Below are 21,962 nucleotides of genomic sequence, written 5' to 3' on the forward strand. Positions count from 1 at the left end.
GAAAAAAATCCCATTTGCTATTGCAACACAAAGAATAAAGTACCTAGGAAGAAACCTACCAAGGAAGTAAAAGACCTGTACACAGAAAACTGTACTACGCTGAAGAAAGAAATTAAGGAAAACACAAATAAATGGAAGCATATGCTTTGTTCATGGATTAGAAGAATTAATATCATCAAAATGTCCATACTACCCAAAGCAATTTATAGATTCAACACAATTCCTATTAAAATACCAACAACATACAGATATAGAACAACTATTTCAAAAATGTATATTGAACTATAAATGACCACAAATAACTGGAGCAATTTTGAGAAAGAGGATTAAGTAGGAGGGATCATGATACTGGACATCAAACTATATTACAAGGCCACTGTAATCAAAACAGTCTGGTACTGACATAAGAAAAGACACATAGATCCATGGAACAGAATCTAGAGCCTAGAAATAAACCCGTGTTTTTATGGTCAATTAATATTTGACAAAGGGGGAAGAACCATAAAATGGAGTAAAAATAGACTAACAACTGCTGTTGGGAGATCTGGACAGCTATGTGCAAAAAAATGAAACTCGACCACCAACTTACACCACACACAAAAATAAACTCAGGGTGGATAAAAAACTTAAATATAAGTCTCAGCACTATAAAAGTCCTAGGGGAGAACAGAAGCAAGAAAATTTCAAATATTACATGTAGCAATATTTTCACTGATGTGTTTCATAGAGCAAAGGACATAAAGGACAGAATAAACAAATGGGATTACATCAAGTTTAAAGGCTTCTGCATGGCTAAAGAAAACCTCAGCAAGGGTTTGATCTCCAAAATATATGAAGAACTCACATGACTCCACTCCAGGAAGACAAACAACTGAATTAAAACACAGGCAATGGACCTGAACAGACACTTCTCCAAGGAGGACATACAGAGGGTCCAGAGACATATGAAAGAGTGCTCAGCATCACTAGCCATCAGAGAGATGCAAATGAAAATCAGAGTGAGATACCAGTATACAGTGGTCAGAATGGCCATCAAATCAACAAACAAGAGCTGGTGAGGTTATAGAGAAAAGGGAACTGTAGTACATTGTTGGTAGGAATGCAGACTGGTGCCACTGTGTAAAACAATATGGAATTTCGTCAGAAAACTAAAAACGGAACTGCCTTTTGACTCAATAATTCCACTGCTGGGATTATACCCTAAGAATCCTGAAACACCAATCCAAAAGAACCTATGCACCCCAATGTTCATAGCAGCCCAATTTACAATAGCTAAGTGTTGGAACTTAAGTGCCCATCATTAAATGAGTGGCTAAAAAAACTGTGGCACATTTACAAAATGGAACAGTATGTAGTAGAAAGAACAAAGGAACTCCTACCCTTTGTGACAGCATGGACTGATCTCGAGGACATTACGCTAAGTGAAAAAAGCCAGGCGGTGAAAGACAAATACCATATGATCTTACCTTTTAGTGGAACCTGATCAACAAAACAAGCATGCAAAATATAACCAGAGACATTGAAATAAAGAACAAACTGACAGTAACCAGAGGGGAATGGGGAGAGGGATAATGGGGGAAAATAGGAGAGGGGTCATCAAGGAACATATATAAAGGACACATGGACAAAACCAAAGGGGGGTAGGACTGAGGGTGGGAGGTGGGGATGGTTGGGGCTGGGGAGAATGGTTGAGGGAAAATAGAGACAACTGTACTTGAATACCAATTTTAAAAAAAGAAAAATTATAAGCATAGAAAAAAACAACTAATTTAAAAACAAAAAACAACCAGAACTGCCATAAAATCTAACTGTATTATCGTCTGACAACCATGACATTAAAGAAATGTTCTTTCAGACTGACAGTGCCACATCACAACAAAGAGGGAGAGGGCTTCCTTGCCCTGGTGAATACCTAGGCATCCGCCCCTTATAACATAATAGGTAAGCTGAGACAAAGAGATACGGCCCAAATGAAAGAACAGATGCAAACTCCAGAAAAAGAACTAAGCAACCAGAAGATAGACAACCTATCTTACGCAGAGTTCAAAACACTGGTAATCAGGATGCTCACAGAAATGATTCAGTTCAGTCACAAAATGAAGGAAGAAATGAAAGCTACCCAAAGTGAAATAAAGGAATATATGCAGAGAACCAACAGTGTACGGAAGGAAACTGCAACTCAAATCAACAATTTGAAAGAAAAGGAAGAAATAAACATCCAACCTCAACAGAATGAAGAAACAGGAATTAAAAAAAAAAGATCAGGAGAGGCTGAGGAACCTCTGGGACAACTTTAAACACTCTAACATCTGAATCATATGGGTAGCAAAGGAGAAGAGGAAGAGCAAGAAATTGAAAACTTATTAAATAATTAAGGAAAACTTTCCCAATCTGGCAAAGGAAATAGACTTCCAGGAAATCCAGGGAGCTCAGAGAGTTCCAAAGAAATTGGATCCAAGAAGAAACACACCAATCAAGTTACACACTATTAAAGATAAGGAAAGAATATTAAAAGCAGCAAGAGGAAAGTGTAGAGTTACATAGAAAGGAATTCCCATAAAACTAGCAGCTGATTTCTCAAAAGAAACCTTATAGGCAAGAAGGAGTTGGAAAGAAGTATTTGAGGACATGAAAGGCAGGCACCTACACCTAAGATTACTTTATTTAGCAAAGCCATCATTTAGAATGGAAGGACAGATAAAGTGCTTCCCAAATAAGGTCACATTAAAGGAGTTCATCATCACCAAGCTCTTATTATATGAAATATTAAAGGGACTTATCTAATAAATAGATGAAGATGAGAAATGATGAACAGTAAAATGACAACAAACTCTCAACTATAAACAAATGAACCTATAAAACAAAAACAAAAAATAAGCCAACAATTAGAACAGGAACAGAGTCACAGAAATGGAGATCACATGGAAGGTTATCAGTGGAGAGGGGGTGTGGGAGAATGGTGGGGAAAGGTACAGGGAATAAGAAGCATAATTGGTAGATACAAAATAGACAGGGAGAGGTTAAGAATAGCCTAGGAAATGTAGATGCCAAAGAACTTACACGTATAACCCATGGACGTGAACTGAGAGGAGGTGGTGTAGGGCAGAGGGCAATAAAGGAGAGATAAAAAATTGAGACAACTGTAATAGCACTGTCAATAAAATATATTTAAAACATAAATAAATGAGAAAGAACTCACTGCAATGTCTGCCACAGAGTTAGCATTCATTTTTATGTTAGTTGATTATTATTACTATTTTTATTGGTAACACATGCTCTCTGTACTGATAGTGATATTCTCTCCAGTATCATTGGGTAGAATAATACAATGACCAGACTGACTTGCTCAAGTGATGTTAATTAGCAGCTCTGGAACAGGCACCAAAGTGTTTTAGACTCAGCTTCTCTAAGCCAATGTATGTAGGCCACAGAGTGGGAATATGTGTCGCAGACCCCACAGAACTGCTTCTGCGTTCATGGACAATGATGCTGAATGAACACAGTTCCCTCTCTCTCTGTCTGCCTGTTCTGCCCCTAGGTGAGGTGTCAGGCACAGTCTCAGACACCTACAATTGACGGTGGTGATGAGGATTAGTGTATAATTTTTTATAGACATTTCTTCTCCCTTATCAGAATTATAACCTTTTGTTATATTTGGGAGGAGACCACTCAGTACATAAAAGAAGTTTTTAACCTACAAAAAAGGGAAACTGGTTTTTCTTTCAGAAAAGTGCAAGAAACCCTCAAGATTAGTTATTTTTTATTTTTTAACATTTACAATTTCAGTGTGCCTTGAAAACTTTTTTTTCCCCTGCAGATTTTCAATAGTTGGTGACTAGGAGTTAAATGCATTCTTGTACAATGTTGTCTTTTTTATTTTTTATTTTTACTTTGTATTGTTGTTTGAATACAGTTGTCTTCATTTTCCCACTGTTAAGTCTTTCTTATTCAAAGGTTCCAGAGAATTGAAGTAAAATGAGATAAGGGAAATTTTGGACAGAATATGGACAGCTGTCAAATTTTTGTTTGGACATAATTATTTCATGATGTGCGTGTTTATTTATTTATTTATTAAAATATTTTTAATTTTTAAATTTATTTACTTTTAGAGAGAGGGGAAGGGAGGGAGAAAGAGAGAAAGAGAAACATCCTTGTGTGGTTGCCTCTCATGTGGCCCCCACTGGGGATTTGGTCTGCAACCCAGGCATGTGCCCTGACTGGGCATCAAACAGGTGACCCTTTGGTTCACAGCCTGCACTCAATCCACTGAGCTACACCAGCCAGGGCTTGTTTATTTTAATGGATTTCCAGAATCTTCATCTTTTTCTTTTCTCATTTCTTATCTGTCGGGTGGGTGTGTTCTGGCAGCTGATTTTTGTTAGGGAATGAATAAATATCTCTTTGCTCAATGTGTCCAGGACCAAGTGTCCTGTTCTCTTCACATGGATCATCTAGGTAATTTTTAGAGTGATTTAACACATGTGGGATGATTTTATAAGTATGGAGTGAGCTGGCTTCTCTCTCTTTTAAAGGACTTGATCTGCACAGATTTGTATGTCATAATCTTTCTTTTATGTACACTATCATCATGGGGCCATGTGTGGTTTTAAATTTTTCATTATTAATTTAATAATTTAACCAGTAGCTGTTAACTCATGTTATGGGTAATGCAAACATATGTGTCCACCTACGTGCTCCTCCTTTCTTGCACTTCCTAAGATTTATGTTTATCATTGCCATATTTTTAATTTAAGTTTTATTTCTTAATTAAAATTTTTATCTCTTATATAAGTAGAAACAATATATTATTTGGTTTTGAACTTTATAAAACATTTGTCAGATAGGGACTTGCTTTTCTTTCTCAGTATTGTGTCAAGATGCATGTATATTATTGCAAGTACCTGTAGTCAATTCATTTTCACTGCAGTGTAATATATCACTGTGTGAGTGTGTCAAATTTATTCATTCATTTTCCCATGGATAAATGTTTGGGTTGTTTCTAGTTTGTTTTTATTTTTTTGTTTTGCTATAACAAGTAGTTCTGTGTACATCTGCTAAGACAGAGACATGTCTGCTGGTATATGTGGGCAAGAACTTCTTCTGTTTGTGCATTTGATCTGTCATGGGAAGGAGAATAGTCAACTTCATAAGATTATGCTACACTGTTTTCCAGACTGGTTGTAAAAGTTTATTCTCAAAACAGCAATGTGAAAGAAGTCTGGCTAATTACTATTGTCTCAATTTTGCCGATTCAGTGGTTGTAAAATGACTATAAATTTCCTTTCTTCAACTTTACTTTTGGTGTTAAAGTTATTCCAGTGTCATGTCATGAGTCAATGAACAGAAATAAACAAAGACTCTTTATTTTGGAGGAGTTTATGTATGATAGAAATGATGTTTTTTGAAATTTTGGTAGAATTTTCCTGTAAACTGTTTCTTTGTAGAAATATTTCTTTTACCACCACTGTACTGTCCCTAATAACTGTAAGATTATTCCATTATATTCATTAGATTGTGTTTTGGTAAGCTATATATTTTAAAAACTTATCTCTTTCATCTGAAGTTAAAAATTTGTTGTTATAAAGCTATTGTTTATTTTTTCTTTTTTTACATTTCAGGTGTAGCTGTTAATGTCTTCCTTTTCTTTTATAATATTTATTGTTTAATATCACTAGACATTTATTCAGTTTTTCAGTCTTTTCAAAGAACCAGTTTTGCCTTTGATATTCCCTGTTGTTTTTGTTTTCTATTTCCTTGATTTTTGTCAACATTTATATTCTTTTTTCTTCTAGTTTTTGTAACTTTATTTTGCAGTCCTTTTTCGCAATTCATAAGTTTGACCCTAAATTTGTTATTTTCAAATCATTTTTTTTGTTTTCTAATTTAAACATTTAAAGCTATACATTTATTTTAAAGCTCTACTTTCATTTTATCTCATAAGTTTTAACATGTAATGTTTTCATCATTTTATTCTACATATTTAATAATTTGATACTTTGTGAATCATAGATTATTCAGAAGATTGGTTTTTAATTCCTGAACACTTGGAAACTTTATTTTGTATTCTTATTATTACCTTCAAAGTTAATAGAATTGTGGTGAGAGAACATGGTTGTGTAATACGCATTCTTTGAAATTTTTTGAGTTGCCTTGTAACCTGAAACTGGAACTGTGGTGTTAATGATCTGTGTGTAAGTAAGAACAATGTGTACTCTAACTGTGGATGCAGAATTTTGTAAATGTTAAGGCAAAGTCATTGTTTAAATTTTTTTGTATCTAATTTTACATATAGTTAAGTTGATTTTAACTGTATATTTTGAGACTGTTTTATTAGATGCATAAATGTTTAAAATTGATTTAGCTTCCTAATGAATTAAACCTTCTATCTTTGTGTTGTGGTCAGCTCTACCACTAATATTTTTATTTTTAGTTTATTTTCTGGGATGAATATGGCAACATCAACTTTTTTTTATTAATATATGCCTCATATGTCTTTTTTATTTCCTTTAAATCTCTCAGTTCTCATGCTTTAAATATGTCTTATAAACAGAATATAGCTTATTCATTTATTTTTCAAACATATCAATTTTTAAAAATGTAATGTTTATTGTGTTTTTCCATTACCATGTAATCCTCTTACACCCCTCCCCGCCTGCAATCACCACACTGTTGTCCATGACCATGAGTCCTTTTTCCTTTTTGCTCAATCCCTCACCCCCTAATCTCTACCCCGACCACTAGCTGTCATCTCTTCTCCATCTATGAGTCTGTCTCTGTTTTGCTTGTTAGTTCAAACTTATCAAATTTTTAAATTTATAAATTTATTGTGATTATTGATGTATTTGCACTGTTTTCCTACTCTTTTTACTTTGTTTGTATTCATCTTTTTATTTTGTAAACAGTTTATTCATAACTGTGCCCAGTGCATTGTTCTAATGATTTCAAAGCTGCAGCTCTTAGAATCTTAATCTGTCTTTTGTTTCTGCTGAATTCCATTCATATTTCCATTCATATTCCATTGCTATCTTTTGTTTCACACTTTTGAATTCACACCTTCAGCGAATTCAAACAAGATTTGATCAGTGGAGCAGATTGGAGAAATGAAGGCAGAGATCACCAAACTACATAAAAAATTATTTAAACAGGAGAGTGGGAGGAGGAGAAGGGGGGAGAAGGTACAGAGAATAAGTGGCATAGACAGTAGGTAGAAAATAGACAGGGGGAGGGCAAGAATAGTAGGGGAAATACAGAATCTAAAGAACTTGTGACACATGGACATAAACTAGGGGGGGAATGGTGAGGGAGGGGTGTGCAGGGTGGAGGGGAATGAAGAGGGGGAAATGGGAGAACTGTAAGGGTATAATCAAATAAATAAATAAATAAATGAAAAAAATTTATTTGAACAGGAAAAGAAGGCCTGCTGGCCTAACTGGGGAAACTTTCCTGTGGAAAGGCTTTCCTCTTGCCCCCCACTGTTGCCAGGTGACAGACACAGTGTCCAACGACCACGTTCGCCTTCCTTGAGAGCTTCTGTTCCGGGCAGGAGTCTGAGAACCAGCTTCTCCTCCTATTCTGAAGATTATATATATATGCACATATATATATACACACACACACACATATGTATCCCCTCAAACTTTTGGCTGTTGGACTTCATTCCTATGACAACCCCCTCCTCCCTACCGTCTAAGGATCCAGTCTGGCTCCCCATCACTCGGATTGTACTGCTCTGACTGTTCTTACTCTGACCCCAGTTCCTTACTTTTCTAGTCCCACACCCCATGAATTTCTGCTTTGGATCAGGCCTGAGGCCTTGAAAGCCAGACTGATGCCTGTTTACTCCTCCCGTTAGAGGCCCATCACTCACCCTAGTTTTGGTGATTGTTATGGGCGTCCCTGGAGATCTTCCCTTTGATTGAGACCAGCAGTGCCTCAGAGAATGTGTTTGTAGAGCTGGCGGCGCAGGGGAGGGGGACAGCAGGTCAGGGCTTCTCAGAGTCCTAGTGACCCGTAGTACTACTGGAAAGGGAAGACTTTGGTATAGATTTTTTTAAAAAATATTTTATTTATTTATCTTTAGAGGCAAAGGGAAGGAGAGAGGAAGAGAAACATCAATGTATGGTTGCCTCTCAAGCATCCCTTGCTGGGAACTCGCCCCTGCCGGGAACTGGCCTGCAATCCAGGCATGTGCCCTGACTGGGATTCGAACCGCAATTGTCTGGTTCCAGGCCCGCGCTCAAACTACTGAGCCACACCAGCCAGGGCTAGATGTTTTTTTTTTCTTAATGGTTTAGGACAGTATTTGTCACAGTATATTCTATGGACACTATTCAGGATGTTAGTAAGTAATAAAAAAGAGTTTTGTGGTCAAGTAACTTCAGATATTTGGTTAACACAAAATTAAATACTTGTCTTTAGTTCAGGTCTTCTCAGAGCCTCTGATATATTAACAGACACCACGAATATCCAACCACAGTACATAAATGCTGAGATCACAGTGTCCAGTGTCAGCTCCACCCTTTGTACAGAGTGTCTTTGATGCTAAAATTCCTATGAATTTACTGGGGAAATTCGATTTATAATGTCAAATCTGTTGAGAAATGTGAGCAGATAGAAAACTAGTCTGTTTCTTATTTCAGCAATTTTCTTTACTCTTTGGTAAGTGCATCAGAAAATGTAAAACCTCCGTATTTGGTTGTTTGTGCAAGCATGGGACCAGTTTCAGGGAATTAACACTTTACAGTCAGCTTAGCAAATAAGATTGGCTATTTTGCTCTTGCTGAGAGTAGCAGAAACATTATTTTGGAAGAAAAGCAATCTCCACTAATCCACAGTATTCACAAGCTCACCAATTCTTCTGTTCTCTGGATAGTCAAAGAAAGTAGTCTAGTGCTTAAGTGGAGCATTGGAAAGTACTTTTACGCTTTTCATTGTTGGCTTGAGAATGCCGTTCAGAAGACGGGACTGGGAAGAATCACATAGTATCATCTGGATTTTGCTACAAGATTTCTATGTGTGCTTGGATCATGATGCTGATCTAGGCACCTGACTGGTAAATTAATGTTTTAGTCTTCTTTTTCTCTTCCAGATGTTTTATGCAGAGTGGAAATGCCCTGTCAGTACTGCTTGGCCTTGCTAGAGCTAAATGGAATCGGCTTTAGTACCGCAGAATGTGAAAGTCAGAAACACGTAATGCAAGCCACGCTGCATGCCATTGAGACTCAGGCCTACCAGCTAGCCGGCCACAGCTTTTCCTTCACCAGTTCAGATGACATTGCTGAGGTTGTATCATAGGAATAGAGAAAGTAGAGAAGTAGTTTTTAGAGTTAAAAATGGTTTTTGTGTGTGTGTATTTCCTAAACGTGCTTATCTAAACAACAAATTCAGTGACATAGAGTATTTTGGAGGTGGAGAATTCTAGGATATAGTCTACATTATATCTCGTATTTATGAAATAGGAAGGCAGTAAAGAAGGCTCCTAGAACATATGTTCCCTGGGAAGGAAGTTTGCCTGGAACAGAGGAGGCTCTTAGTAAATATTTGTTGAACAAAAGACAGTTGCATAGCAGTGTAGCTATCTCCCCCTTTCTCACCTCTAAATCCTGTTGTGGAGTACAAAATTAGATATTTTTCTCAGGTGTTAATGAAAAATAGATTTTTGTGACTGTCTGATCTTAAACCTAATTACTACTTTTATTGCCTTACATAAATTTTGGCATAGTGTATTCCCATTTTTATTTTCAAAGGTTGGTGTTCTGTTCTCTCCTCTCCCCAGACTCCACAAAGGGTGGTTGGGTTGTTTTAAAGGGATTACAAATGTAGGTTTTGGTGCTTCTACTTGATAGCATTGAAGTTACAGTGTCTTCTAGATGTGACTCAATAATATAGCATATTGGAATAGATCACAGGCTTTAGAGACAGAATTCTTGGGTTCGATTCCTACCTTCTTCATTTATTAACTCAGTCCATGACTTTGAGCCAATACATCAACTCTTTGTATCTCAATTTTGTCATCAGTAAAATGGGTTATGATAGAAATACCTGATAGAATTATTCTGAGGAATAAATGATAAACGTAAAGCACTTAGACTAGTGACCGTCTCATAGTAAGTACTCAACAAATGTTATATATAATCATAAAAATGTCCATTTTTTCTCTGGCTGGTGTGGCTCAGTGGATTGAGCACTGGCCTATGAACTGAAAGGTCCCTGGTTCAATTCCCAGTCAGGGCACATGCCTGGTTGGGGATGTGTGAGAGGCAACCGATATCTCTCACACACTGATGTTTCTCTCCTTCTCTTTCTCCTCCCCTTCCTCTCTCTCTGAAAGTAAATAAATAAAATCTTTTTTAAAAGTGTCCATTTTTAAGCCACAGATTCATATGTTTTAAAAGATGAGGAACTTTGTGTCTCCTAATCATGTGGTGTATTTGTATTGAATTCAGTGGTGACTTTTGGGGTATTTTTAATATTTTCTTTTGAGTTTTTTAGCCCAGAACTCCCCAAGCCAGTGCAGTACCTACCTGAAAGCACATCAAATTACATAAGGAGCTTTTAAATAATATAGGATCTCTGAATTTCAGCACGAGTAGGCTTGGAGCAAAGGCAGGAACATGTGCCCTTGTGACACAGATGGGCACTGAGATGTCACAGCCCTGGGCCTGGACCGAATGCCGAGCTGAAATAAAAGGCCTTTGGTGTTATTAGCTTGTTTTTAAGTCTTCACATTAAAACTGATGTTCTGTTTAAGGTGATGTAACAGTTTTACACACTGACTATTTAATTCTTGCCTACTTGAAGTTGCATCTTTGAACCAGGCAGGATATCATATTCACCTACAGTTGCACTAATATGGGAGCCACTAGCTGCCACTTGTGGCTATTTAAATTGAAATTAATTAAAATTAAATAAAACATATCAATTTAGCTCCTTATATGTGCTAACCACATTTCAAATGTTCAAAAGCCACACTGGGTACTATATTGAACAGTGCAAGCATAGAACATTTCCATTATTGCAAAAAGTTCTTTTGGATGGCACTGGTCTAGAGCAGGGATTGGCTAAGGGCAGCTTGAGGGCCAGGTCTGGCCCACTGTCTGTTTTGGTAAATACAGTGTTAGAACACGGCCACACCTGTTTGGTTACTTACTGTGCTTGTCTGCTTTCATTCTGTAATCACACAGTTGAGAAGTTGTGACTGTAAACCTTGAAAAGCCGAAAATATCTATTATGTGGACTGTTGTGGGAAAAATTTGCTGACCTCTGGTCTAGAGGGAAGCATGGGTTAGTGAAAAGAAAAGAGGACTTTAGAGTTATGTCACTCTGGGTTCTAATTCTTAATTGTACTTTCTGGACATGTAATGCTGAGCAAGTTTTCCCGACTGTCTTTTTCAGATCTGTCACAGAATTGTTGTAAAGATTACATGTGATGGCACATGTTATAGCATGTGGCATAATGGCTGACATGTAGTAGGTGGTCCTACTACACGTTAGTCCCTCTTGCCCTCATCTTGTTCAACCCCCTCATTTCACAGATGTAATCGAGGCCCGAAGAAGTAATTTATCTCGGGGATCCTGCCTTTGTCCCATGGCCTAGATCCCTGCCCTTTGTTTCCTCAGTGGGTGTTTGGCCATGTTGGCTGTCACTGCTGCATTGGCTTGGCCACCTTCNGAATTGTTGTAAAGATTACATGTGATGGCACATGTTATAGCATGTGGCATAATGGCTGACATGTAGTAGGTGGTCCTACTACATGTTAGTCCCTCTTGCCCTCATCTTGTTCAACCCCCTCATTTCACAGATGTAATCGAGGCCCGAAGAAGTAATTTATCTCGGGGATCCTGCCTTTGTCCCATGGCCTAGATCCCTGCCCTTTGTTTCTTCAGTGGGTGTTTGGCCATGTTGGCTCTCACTGCTGCATTGGCTTGGCCACCTTCTCCTGACTTTTTGTGCCCAGAGACTGTCAGGGTCCAGCCTTATGGCAGTAGAATTAGATGGTGTTTTGGGCCCCTTCCTACTTATTGTTCTCTGATTTTCATGATCACAATAGCCACAGAGTCTCTCATGCTGACTCTGTGGGGCTGAAATGATTGAGCAGCCACCCTGTTTACCACAGCAAGTGGTGCTTAGGAGAGTTCACGACCATCAGAGCACCCCGAAGTCTCAATGTCAACAGCTTCTTTGTAAGTAGTTCAGCGCAGAGTATGTATTCCTGTGGAGTTGATGTTAGAAAGCCTGGTGTTAGTATTAATCTGTCAGTGCCTGCATTAGCATGTGGACGCACAGGTTTTCCTTGCCATTATTTTTTAACTGCACTAACTCAAAACTTTGCCCCCAAATTCTTCCAGTCCGAGTTGAACTATATAGGTTGTTTTTCCAAATAACTTTTAAAAATGTTTTCTGAATGATAATACTTGAGATTTGATTCCTGACTAAAGAAGCTGCAATTTCTTACAGGTTTTATTTTTGGAATTGAAGTTGCCACCAAGTGGAGAGATAAAAAACCAAGGCGGCAAGAAAATTTGGGGTTCTACCAGAAGAAGGAATGACAATGGACGCAAGCTAAGGCTGGGAAAATTGTTCAGCACTAGTAAGGTGCTCTTTGGGGTAGTCACGGGGCAGAGTCTGAACTACTTTTAGCATTTTGGTGTCTTCAAAGAATGTTGATGAAACCCAGATCCAACATAGCCCACCATTTGCACTTACCCACATGAGAACAAATTGGCTTGTGGTTTGGCTGCCCACAGTAAATGTGGCGATACCTCAGCATGGGAAATCTGGACCGTAACCTGAGCCAGCGGTTGTGCCCTCCCTATCATTAAAACAGTGTAATGGTTTGTAAAATAAGACCTGTGGACATTATTTAATTATTGACACCCACTAAGTTTAGACTTCCAGTATGATATAATTTGTATATTTATATGAACATGAGCAAAGGTACAGAAGAATTTTTTAAAAGAAAAATAGCCCTGGCTGGTATAGCTCAGTGGATTTAGCATGGGCCTGTGAAGCAAAGGGTCTCCAGTTCGATTCCCAGTCAGGGCACATGCCTGGGTTGCAGGCCAGGTCCCAGATGTAGGGACACATGAGAGGCAACCACACATTGATGTTTCTCTCTCACTCCTTCTCCTTCGCTTCCCCCCTCTCTAAAAATAAATATTTTTAAAAAAAGAAAAAGAAAACCCAAGCCAATACAAATGAAACTTTTTTTTTCAGTTCCAGGGCAAAATAGTAAGTTTTACAAGAGCTTCTTTTAAGAATCTAACCTGCTGATTTCAAAGTAAAATTGCTAGTCACAATCCATGGAAACTGTATGAATGGGAGAGAAGAGTAAAAGGGCTTATTTTACATTTTTATGGAATGGGTTTTCAATGGAAAAACAAGGGTGGAAAGTACAGCCACTGTGAGACAGGTTACCATCCTGCAGGATTCTTCCCCTAATATCATTCACTCTCACTTGCCTGACCTGGGGATGTTTCTACTCCATTCCATAGCACTTTTTATTTGACCTCACTGCCCTTTTACCTCATAAGTTTTTATTCCTGAAACATTCATTGAAAGTCTGTAGCTTGGAAAATTCAAAGTGTTAAAGATAAATGTCTTTTCATTTTCTTTTGATACAGAACTATGAAAGTATTAGGGCAAAAAAGAAAAAAGTAAAATTTACAATTGTATGAGGAATGGAGGAGGAAAATGTAGAGATAAAAAGAGATGATATAAACTCTTGGGTGGAGTGTGTGGAGAGGCAGTTACTTTGCTAAGTTGACATCTTATTCATTTTTTAAAGGCAGATCTAAATTGATGTTGCTTAGCACAAACATGTTTGCTTTTAATAATCCAAGTTATCAGTTTTGGCATTATGGTGATTTCTATATGGTCCAAATAGTAATTTTGAGTTGTAAATGTAGAAGTTAGAAAATTTAATTTTGAGGCTATATTACGTACCTAAAAGAGATTCTAGTTTTCTATGGAATTTGGATAAGAGTCTGATCTTACTTTGTTGTGTTTCTTTGTCAGGATGTTTTAAGTAAGTTAAGGGCATTACATCCTTTGCCAGGCTTGATATTAGAGTGGAGAAGAATTACTCACGCCATCACCAAAGTGGTCTTTCCCCTGCAGCGGGAAAGGCGTCTGCATCCTGTTCTTGGCATGGAAAGAGTCTACCCTGTATCGCAGTCACACACTGCTACAGGTAAGGAGAGATTTTAAATGTGCGTAATATCCAATTCTGAAAGAAAAAAATTGTTCATTTATATATACTTTTATGATCACCAAGGAATTCAAGTGTTGATCTTTGGGTTCAACAAAATTTTGTAAATGTTTATGAAATATACTACATCCAAAGTACAGATGGATACTAACTAGATACAGAGATGATTTAGTAAAATATAGTTTCTGCTTTCAAGTATTGTGTAGAGTAACCAGGATGTCTGAATCTGTGCTTTGGATGAGGACATATCCAGGAATTAACTATTTGAGTCAGTGATCTTAATCTAATTTTAATTACAGTCCTCTCCTGAAGGTCTTAAGATTCTCTCCAAGTCGAATTTAAGTAGATATGTGGGACTTTTGTATAATAAGTGAGCAGCTTATTTTATTCTATTAGAACAGAGAGCTGTGAGCCCTTTGGGCGTCTCATGGCCCTCTTGGTGTAGATGTTAGTATCATATGCTGAGGAAAACAGTCTTACTGCTCTAGGCAGTACAAAACTCCAAATATTTGCCAAATGCAGTATGCGGTGGAAGTAAGAGCAGTGTTAAGCCTTTCATAGGGAAGGCATTTTAGATGGATGGTATCAGATTTTTGTAAGTTTTGAATCCTGGTGCTGTGAATCTTTACACAAAGTACTTAACTTCTCACCGCCTGTTTCCTCATGATAAAGCAGGGTCATAATAGTTCTACCTCATCAGACCATCCTGAGGATTTATTCATTTATTTATATACCAAACACACTTTAATTTTGGTCTTAAAAGAACAAACTGTTTCTCACCCCCACAAGGTAAACATGATTAATTTATGAAATTGGTATTTGCAATCCCTCTTCAAAGCATTCTCCCTTAATGGGAAACTGAGCCTCAAAGACTCCAGACATTGAAAGCTTTAAGAAAAATAAAAATCTTATTGTCAGTATAAGACAAAGCAGAGTCTAGCATAAGTCAAGCAAATCCATTCATACTTCAGGTCCTTCTCCTCCAGGAGCCAGCATTGTTATGTTATTTGCATTTAGAAAAATCTGGCCTAATTTAGTAATCCTTCTCCCTTCCAGTGTGATTTCACTAGAGGCAGCAGCTGTGACTGGATAGTGGCAGCATTAGCCACCATGGCGACACCAGAAGTCCCTCCCGAGGATTTAATAGGTTAATACATGTCAGTGTTTAGAACAGTGCATGGCACTTAGTCAGTGGCTCACACCGTTATTAAGCATGGAGGCGCCATGGGGCACTGCTTGTTTCTCTGCTTGCTTATTCCTCGTTGTCAAGACCTTCTCTTTTCCTTCTTCTCTACTTAGCTGACCTTTCAGTCCTTCCTAGCCATTTCCGGTCCTGTTGCTATTTCAGTTTCATTGTTGTAAACTGATAAAAATAAATCCTTGTTGGTGAAAAAACAAAATTAACCTAGAGTTTCAAAGGTGTTGCATTTATTTGTTGCTTATAATGCAGAAAGTAATCAATTCCTTTTTTCCTGATTGGTTTTTATCATACTGTACCTACATTTAAGGAATGAAATAGGAGTTTTCCCAAGTATAGCAAAACCCTTTCATTATTAGAATTCAGTTCCATGATGCTACATTCATGTTTTGTCATTTATTTATTTTTTCTTTCAAAAATATTCTATTTATTTACATTTGGAGAGAGAGGAAATGAGGGAGAAAGAGTGGGAGAGAAATGGGAGAGAAATTGCGAGAGATACATTGATCAGTGGCCTCTCGCATGCCCCCAAACAGGCACCTGGCCTGCAACCAAGGCATGTGCCCTGAGCACTGACCATTCAGCTCACAGGCTGGCACTCAATCCATTGAGCTGCACAAAGTAGGGCTATTTTTTCTTTTAAAAATTATATCAATTTTGCTAATACAGAGGTCCTGATTTTTCTCCCTTTGCCTCCCTCCATCTAGCACCCCCGACTACCTCAGGCAATCCTTCCAACATTTTTCATGTCCATGGGTCATGCGTATAAGTTCTTTGGCTATTCCATTTCCTGTACTGTACTTTACAGCCCCAAAGGTATTCTGTAACTACCTATTTGTACTTTTTTCCCCCTTTTAAAATATATTTTATTGATTATACCATTACAGTTGTTCTATTCCCCCCTTCATTCCCCTCCACCCGCACACTCCCTCCCCCACCATTCTCCCCCCCTTAGTTTATAACCACGTGTCTCAAGTTCTTTAGATTCTATATTTCCCCTACTATTCTTGCCCTCCCCACTATCTATTTTCTACCTACTGTCTATGCTATTTTCTGTACCTTCTCCCCCCTTCTCCTCCTCCCACTCCCCTGTTGCTAACTCTCCCTGTGTTCTTCATTTCTATAATTCTGCTCCTGATCTAGCTGTCCTCTTGGTTTGCTTTTGTTTTAGGTGTGGTTGTTAGTAACTGTGACTTTGCTGTCCTTTCATTGTTCATATTTTTCATCTTCTTTTTCTTAGATAAGTCCCTTTAACATTTCATATAATAAGGGCTTGGTGATGATGAACTCCTTGAATTTGATCTTATCTGAGAAGCACTTTATCTGTCCTTCCATTCTAAATGAAAGCTTTGCTGGATAGAGCAATCTTGGTTGTAGGTCTTTGGATTTCATGACTTGGAATACTTCTTTCCAGCCCCTTCTTGCCTGTAAGGTCTCCTTTGAGAAATCCGCTGACAGTCTGATGGGTACTCCTTTGTGGGTGACTGTCCCCTTTTCTCTTGATATTTCTAGGATTCTCTCCTTCATTTTAATCTTGGCTAATGTAATTATAATGTGCCTTGATGTGTTCCTTTTTGGGTCGAACTTCTTTGGGACTCTCTGAGCTTCCTGGATTTCCTAGAAGTCTATTTCCTTTGCCAGACTGGGGAAGTTCTCCTTTATTATTTGTTCAAATAAGTTTTCCACTTGTGGCTGTTCCTCTTCCCCTTCTGATATCCCTATAATTCGGATGTTGGAACGTTTAAAGATGTCCTGGAGGTTCCTAAGCCTCTCCTCATTTTTTTGAATTCTTGTTTCTTCCTTCTTTTCTGGTTGGATGTTTCGTTCTTCCTTCTGGTCCATTCCATTGACTTGAGTCCCAGTTTCCTTTCCATCACTATTGGTTTCTTGTGCATTTCCCTTCATTTCAATTAGTTTAGCCTTCATATATTCCTCTAATTTGTGACTATAATCAACCAGTTCTGTGAGCATCCTGATGACCAGTGTTTTGAATTGTGCACCTGAGAGGTTTGCTATTTCCTTTTCCCTTAGAGTTATCGGCTCTGGGGCTTTGAGTTCTTCTTGAGCCATATTTTGGACTGTTTGTTCCTGTTATGTATGAGGAGCAGGTCCCTAGGTGTTCACCAGGGCGGAGCAACTCAGTTGCTGGGTTGTGATGCTGTATGTGGGGGTGGGGTCAAAGGGAAGCAATGGCGATTCCCTCTGCCACCTCCTACCACCAGGGCCACACCCTCTGCCCCAGTGAGTGCGAATGTGTGTCCGTGGTCAGCCCGTCGCCTTGTGTACTCACTGGGTTCTCCTGCTGGGGCCTGCAAGGTCCGTCTCACTGTTCTGCTGGTTTATCTGCGTGCAAATGTGTGACCGCTGCAGTCAGCCTGCCCCTCACCATCACTGGGTCAGCGCTACTACCTCGGCCGCCTGCGCACCTGGGTCAGGGGATCTTTCCTGCCCGACCCTGCTCTGCTGCTGGCTCCGCCCCTCTTACCAGTCTTGGTTGAACGGTTCATTGTTGTTGGACTTATGTATAGTTCACTTTTCTATTCTTTGGCTGTGTCTTTGTTTAGTAAACCTTTGTTGTATTCAAACTTGGTTGTGGGAGAAGGCACAGTGTTTCCACCTACACCTCCATCTTGGCGGAAGTTCTATTTGTACTTCTTAATCTCTTCACCTATTCAGCCATTTACTCCATCTGGCAACCATCAAAACATTCTCTGTATTTGTGAATCTCTCTTTATTCTTGTTTGCTTAGTTTGTTTTTTAGATTCAACTGTTGATAGATATATACTTTTGCCATTTTATTCTTCATAGCTTTGATCTTCTTCTTCTTAATTATGTGCCTTTAATATTTCACATAATACAGATTTGGTGATGATGAACTCCTTTAGTTTTTTCTTTCTGGGGAGCTCTTAATCTGCCCCTTTGATCCTAAATGACAGCTTTGCTGGGTAGAGCAATCTTGGCTGTTGATCCCTGCTTTTCATGACTTTGAACATGTCTTGCCAATCCTTTCCTGTAAAGTTTCTTTTGAGAAATCAGCTGACAGTCTTATGGGAATTCCTCTGTAGGTAGCTAACTTCTTTTCTCTTGCTGCTTTTAAGATTCTCTCTTTATATTTAACCTTTGATATTTTAACTATGATATATCTTGGAGTGAACCTCTTTGGATCCATCTTGCTTGGAATTTTCTGTGCTTCCTGGACTTGCATGTCTATTTCCTTCACCAAATTAGGGAAGTTTCCTTTCATTATTTTTTCAAATAGATTTCCAATTTCTTGTTCTATTTCTTCTCCTTCTGCCACCTCTATATGTGAATGTCAGATTGCTTAAAGTTGTCTGACAGGCTGTGTACATTATCCTCATTTTTTGGATCCTTTTTTCTTCTTGTTGTTTTGATTGGTTGTGTTTTGCTTCCATATGTTCCAAATCATTGATTTGATTCTCAACTTATCCACTCCACTGTTGTTTCCCTGTAAATTATTCTTTATTTCAATTAGTGTGTCCTTCATTTGTGACTGGGTATTTTTTATGCTGCTGAGGTCCTTACTAAGTTTCTTGAGCATCCTTATAACCAGTGTTTTGAACTCTGCATCTGATAGATTGCTTATCTCCATTTTGTTTAGCTCTTGTTTTGGAGTTTTGATCTGTTCTTTCATTTGGGTCACGTTTCTTTTGTCTCCTCACTTTGGCAGCCTCCCTGTGTTTGTTTCTATGCCTTAGCTAGAGATGCTATGACTCCCTGTCTTGATGGTGTGGCCTCATGTAGTAGGTGTCTGGTAGGGTCGAAGAGTACAGCCTCCCCTATCACTGAAGCTGGGTACTTGATGTGTGCCCTTTGTGTGGGCTGAATACATTCTTCTTTTGAAGTTGATTTTGGTTGCTGTTGGCAGATCAATGGGAGGGATTTACCCAGGCCAGTCAGCTGCAAGGAATGTCTGTTACCACTTACGACCAACCTCCACCCTCTGTGGAGGATCAGCTGTGCAGGTGCAGGGTGGTGGTGCTCCAGTGTGGTCTGTAGCTGTCCACTGGGTGCTCTGGCCCTGGGGTTTCCTGAGTGTTGCAGGCCAAGAGCAGTCCCCACCTGTTTTGCCTGGGGACACCCTTCCTGAGTTATAAAGCAATCTAAATTGGTTGCTACTTGTGCAGGGCTTGGAGATACCCAGGTGAGGCCATGATGTGAATCTATGTTGGCTGCTGCTAATGCCAGTCCTGGGGCTTACTGAGGCCAGCTGCTACTTTGAGGGGATTGTTTGAGAGGATTTAGGAAGTTGTGCAGCCTGAGTCAAGACCAGCTATTTATATGGAAAAGCAGCTTGGATGGTCCCAAAAGTTGGGTGAGGCAGAGTCTCTGGGGATCTCCAAGGTGGGTCAGGCAGTGTTAACCAGGTTGATGGAGTCTTAGATATGGAACCAGTCTCTGGCTCTGTGGGAGGGGACTTTAGAAAAGGGATGATGGCCTATGCTCACCTTGATGTCAGATACTTCAGTTCCTCCTCACTGGATGCCATTGGTGCCTTTCAAGCTTCTACCCCCGTGCTGGAGGTCAAAGGCAGTGAATTTTTGTGTAGGTGAGTCCATGGGTGGGATGTTTAAGAGGAACTGCTTGGGGCTCAGGATTTTCTTCCACTGATTCAATACCCACTGTTTTTTTGCAGCCACAAGTTGTGGGGACTTTTCTCCTGGCACTGGAACCCTGGTCTGGAGGGTCTGGTGTGGGGTTGAGATACCTGACTCCTGAAATATCCCTCCTGAATTTTTATCCACCACATGTAAGGGTGGGACCAGCCTGTTCTGCATCTGCGTCCTTCCTACCAGTTAGGATGGATGTGGTTTCTTTAACTTTGTAGTTGTCAGACTTCCATTCAATGCAATCTGTCAGTTTTGAGCAATGGTTGTTCTATATTTTAGTTGTAATTTTGATGTGGTTTTGCAAAGAGGCAAGCCATGTTTAATTATGCTGCCATCTTGACCAGAAGTCCTGCCTAAAAGCTAAATAACAAGGGCATAATACCACAGGTTTATTCAGAAATAATATTCTAGGTAGTTAAAATGTCTGATTCATTAAAAGATGGAATTATATATAGTAGCTAGTAGAGAGCCTATTACAATGATGTATCATAAAGTGTGTTACTATATATGTAATACAAAAATTTCAAAAAACAAACTCAGTTACCCAAACTTTTTTTGAACAATGCTAGGTGTTCTAGAAAAATTCAACCAGTAAGTGAACAAATAAAAGGTAAAATATTTTTGGGAAAATAAATTGTATAAGCATTTAAACAAATAGCTTTCTGTTTCCTAGACAAATCATTAACCACCTAATTCTAGTCTTCAGCTATGCCCATGTTAGCACTGATTCTCTTGATGAGTGATGATGATGATAAAGAAGAAAATTGGCCAGGCAATGTCTAGAAAGTGATGTTCCACCTCTCACTGCCACCATCTTCTACATTAGCCAGTTGTTGATGCGGACACTGGCCAGTAGTGTCTGTGGTGTTGTGGATGAGATGAGACAAATTCACATGGACCACTGAAGTCCTGTGGAGGAAAAGGGACTGCATGGCTACTCTCTCAAGGGGAGAGTGCACGGACCCTTGCCTTGACAGGCTTTTATTGGCTTAATTTGCATAAAAATACAGGGTGTATATGTAAAGTTCATCAGTCATTGTCAGGTAGAAATGATTAAACAATAGATGACATTCAAATAACTCTGAGGGCTTATTTTCAGTCCTGGTCAGATAGTTAAAGGGCTATAAAACTTTGGGAACAAACTCATTTCATGCTTGTACCCTTATCATTTATTTTATTTTTATTTTTTAAATATATTTTATTGATTATACCATTACAGTTGTTCTATTCCCCCCTTCATTCCCCTCCACCCACACACTCCCTCCCCCACCATTCTCCTCCCCTTAGTTTATAACCATGTGTCTCAAGTTCTTTAGATTCTATATTTCCCCCACTATTCTCGCCCTCCCCCCTATCTATTTTCTACCTACCCTCTATGCTATTTTCTGTGCCTTCTCCCCCCTTCTCCTCCTCCCACCCCCCTGTTTCTAACCCTCCATGTGTTCTTCATTTCTATGGTTCCACTCCTGATCTAGCTGTCCTCTTGGTTTGCTTTTGTTTTAGGTGTGGTTGTTAGTAACTGTGACTTTGCTGTCCTTTCACTGTTCATATTTTTCATCTTCTTTTTCTTATATAAGTCCCTTTAGCATTTCATATAATAAGGGCTTGGTGATGATGAACTCCTTGAACTTGATCTTATCTGAGAAGCACTTTATCTGTCCTTCCATTCTAAATGAAAGCTTTGCTGGATAGAGCAATCTTGGTTGTAGGTCTTTGGATTTCATGACTTGGAATACTTCTTTCCAGCCCCTTCTTGCCTGTAAGGTCTCTTTTGAGAAATCCGCTGACAGTCTGATGGGTACTCCTTTGTAGGTGACTGTCCCCTTATCCCTTGCTGCTTCTAGGATTCTCTCCTTCATTTTAGTCTTGGCTAATGTAATTATGATGTGCCTTGGTGTGTTCCTTCTTGGGTCCAACTTCTTTGGC

The 21,962-nt window shown here is 38.9% G+C and overlaps 1 protein-coding gene across 3 annotated transcripts in view; it reads left to right on the top strand.

The window, feature by feature from the left end:
- The window catches only part of POLQ (DNA polymerase theta), a 148,036-nt gene that overhangs the window by 87,232 nt on the left and 38,842 nt on the right, over positions 1 to 21,962 (top strand). For all 3 annotated transcript variants that reach the window (XM_037051537.1, XM_037051539.1, XM_037051538.1), the window contains exons 20-22: positions 9,089 to 9,282; positions 12,458 to 12,595; positions 14,018 to 14,192. In XM_037051537.1, the coding sequence (XP_036907432.1) occupies positions 9,089 to 9,282; positions 12,458 to 12,595; positions 14,018 to 14,192 (507 nt within the window). The remainder of the gene's footprint in view (positions 1 to 9,088; positions 9,283 to 12,457; positions 12,596 to 14,017; positions 14,193 to 21,962) is intronic.

This window comes from Sturnira hondurensis, unplaced genomic scaffold (genome assembly GCF_014824575.4).
Source record: "Sturnira hondurensis isolate 20B ecotype Veracruz unplaced genomic scaffold, ASM1482457v3 Scaffold0007222, whole genome shotgun sequence".
In the NCBI taxonomy this organism is placed as follows: domain Eukaryota; kingdom Metazoa; phylum Chordata; class Mammalia; order Chiroptera; family Phyllostomidae; genus Sturnira; species Sturnira hondurensis.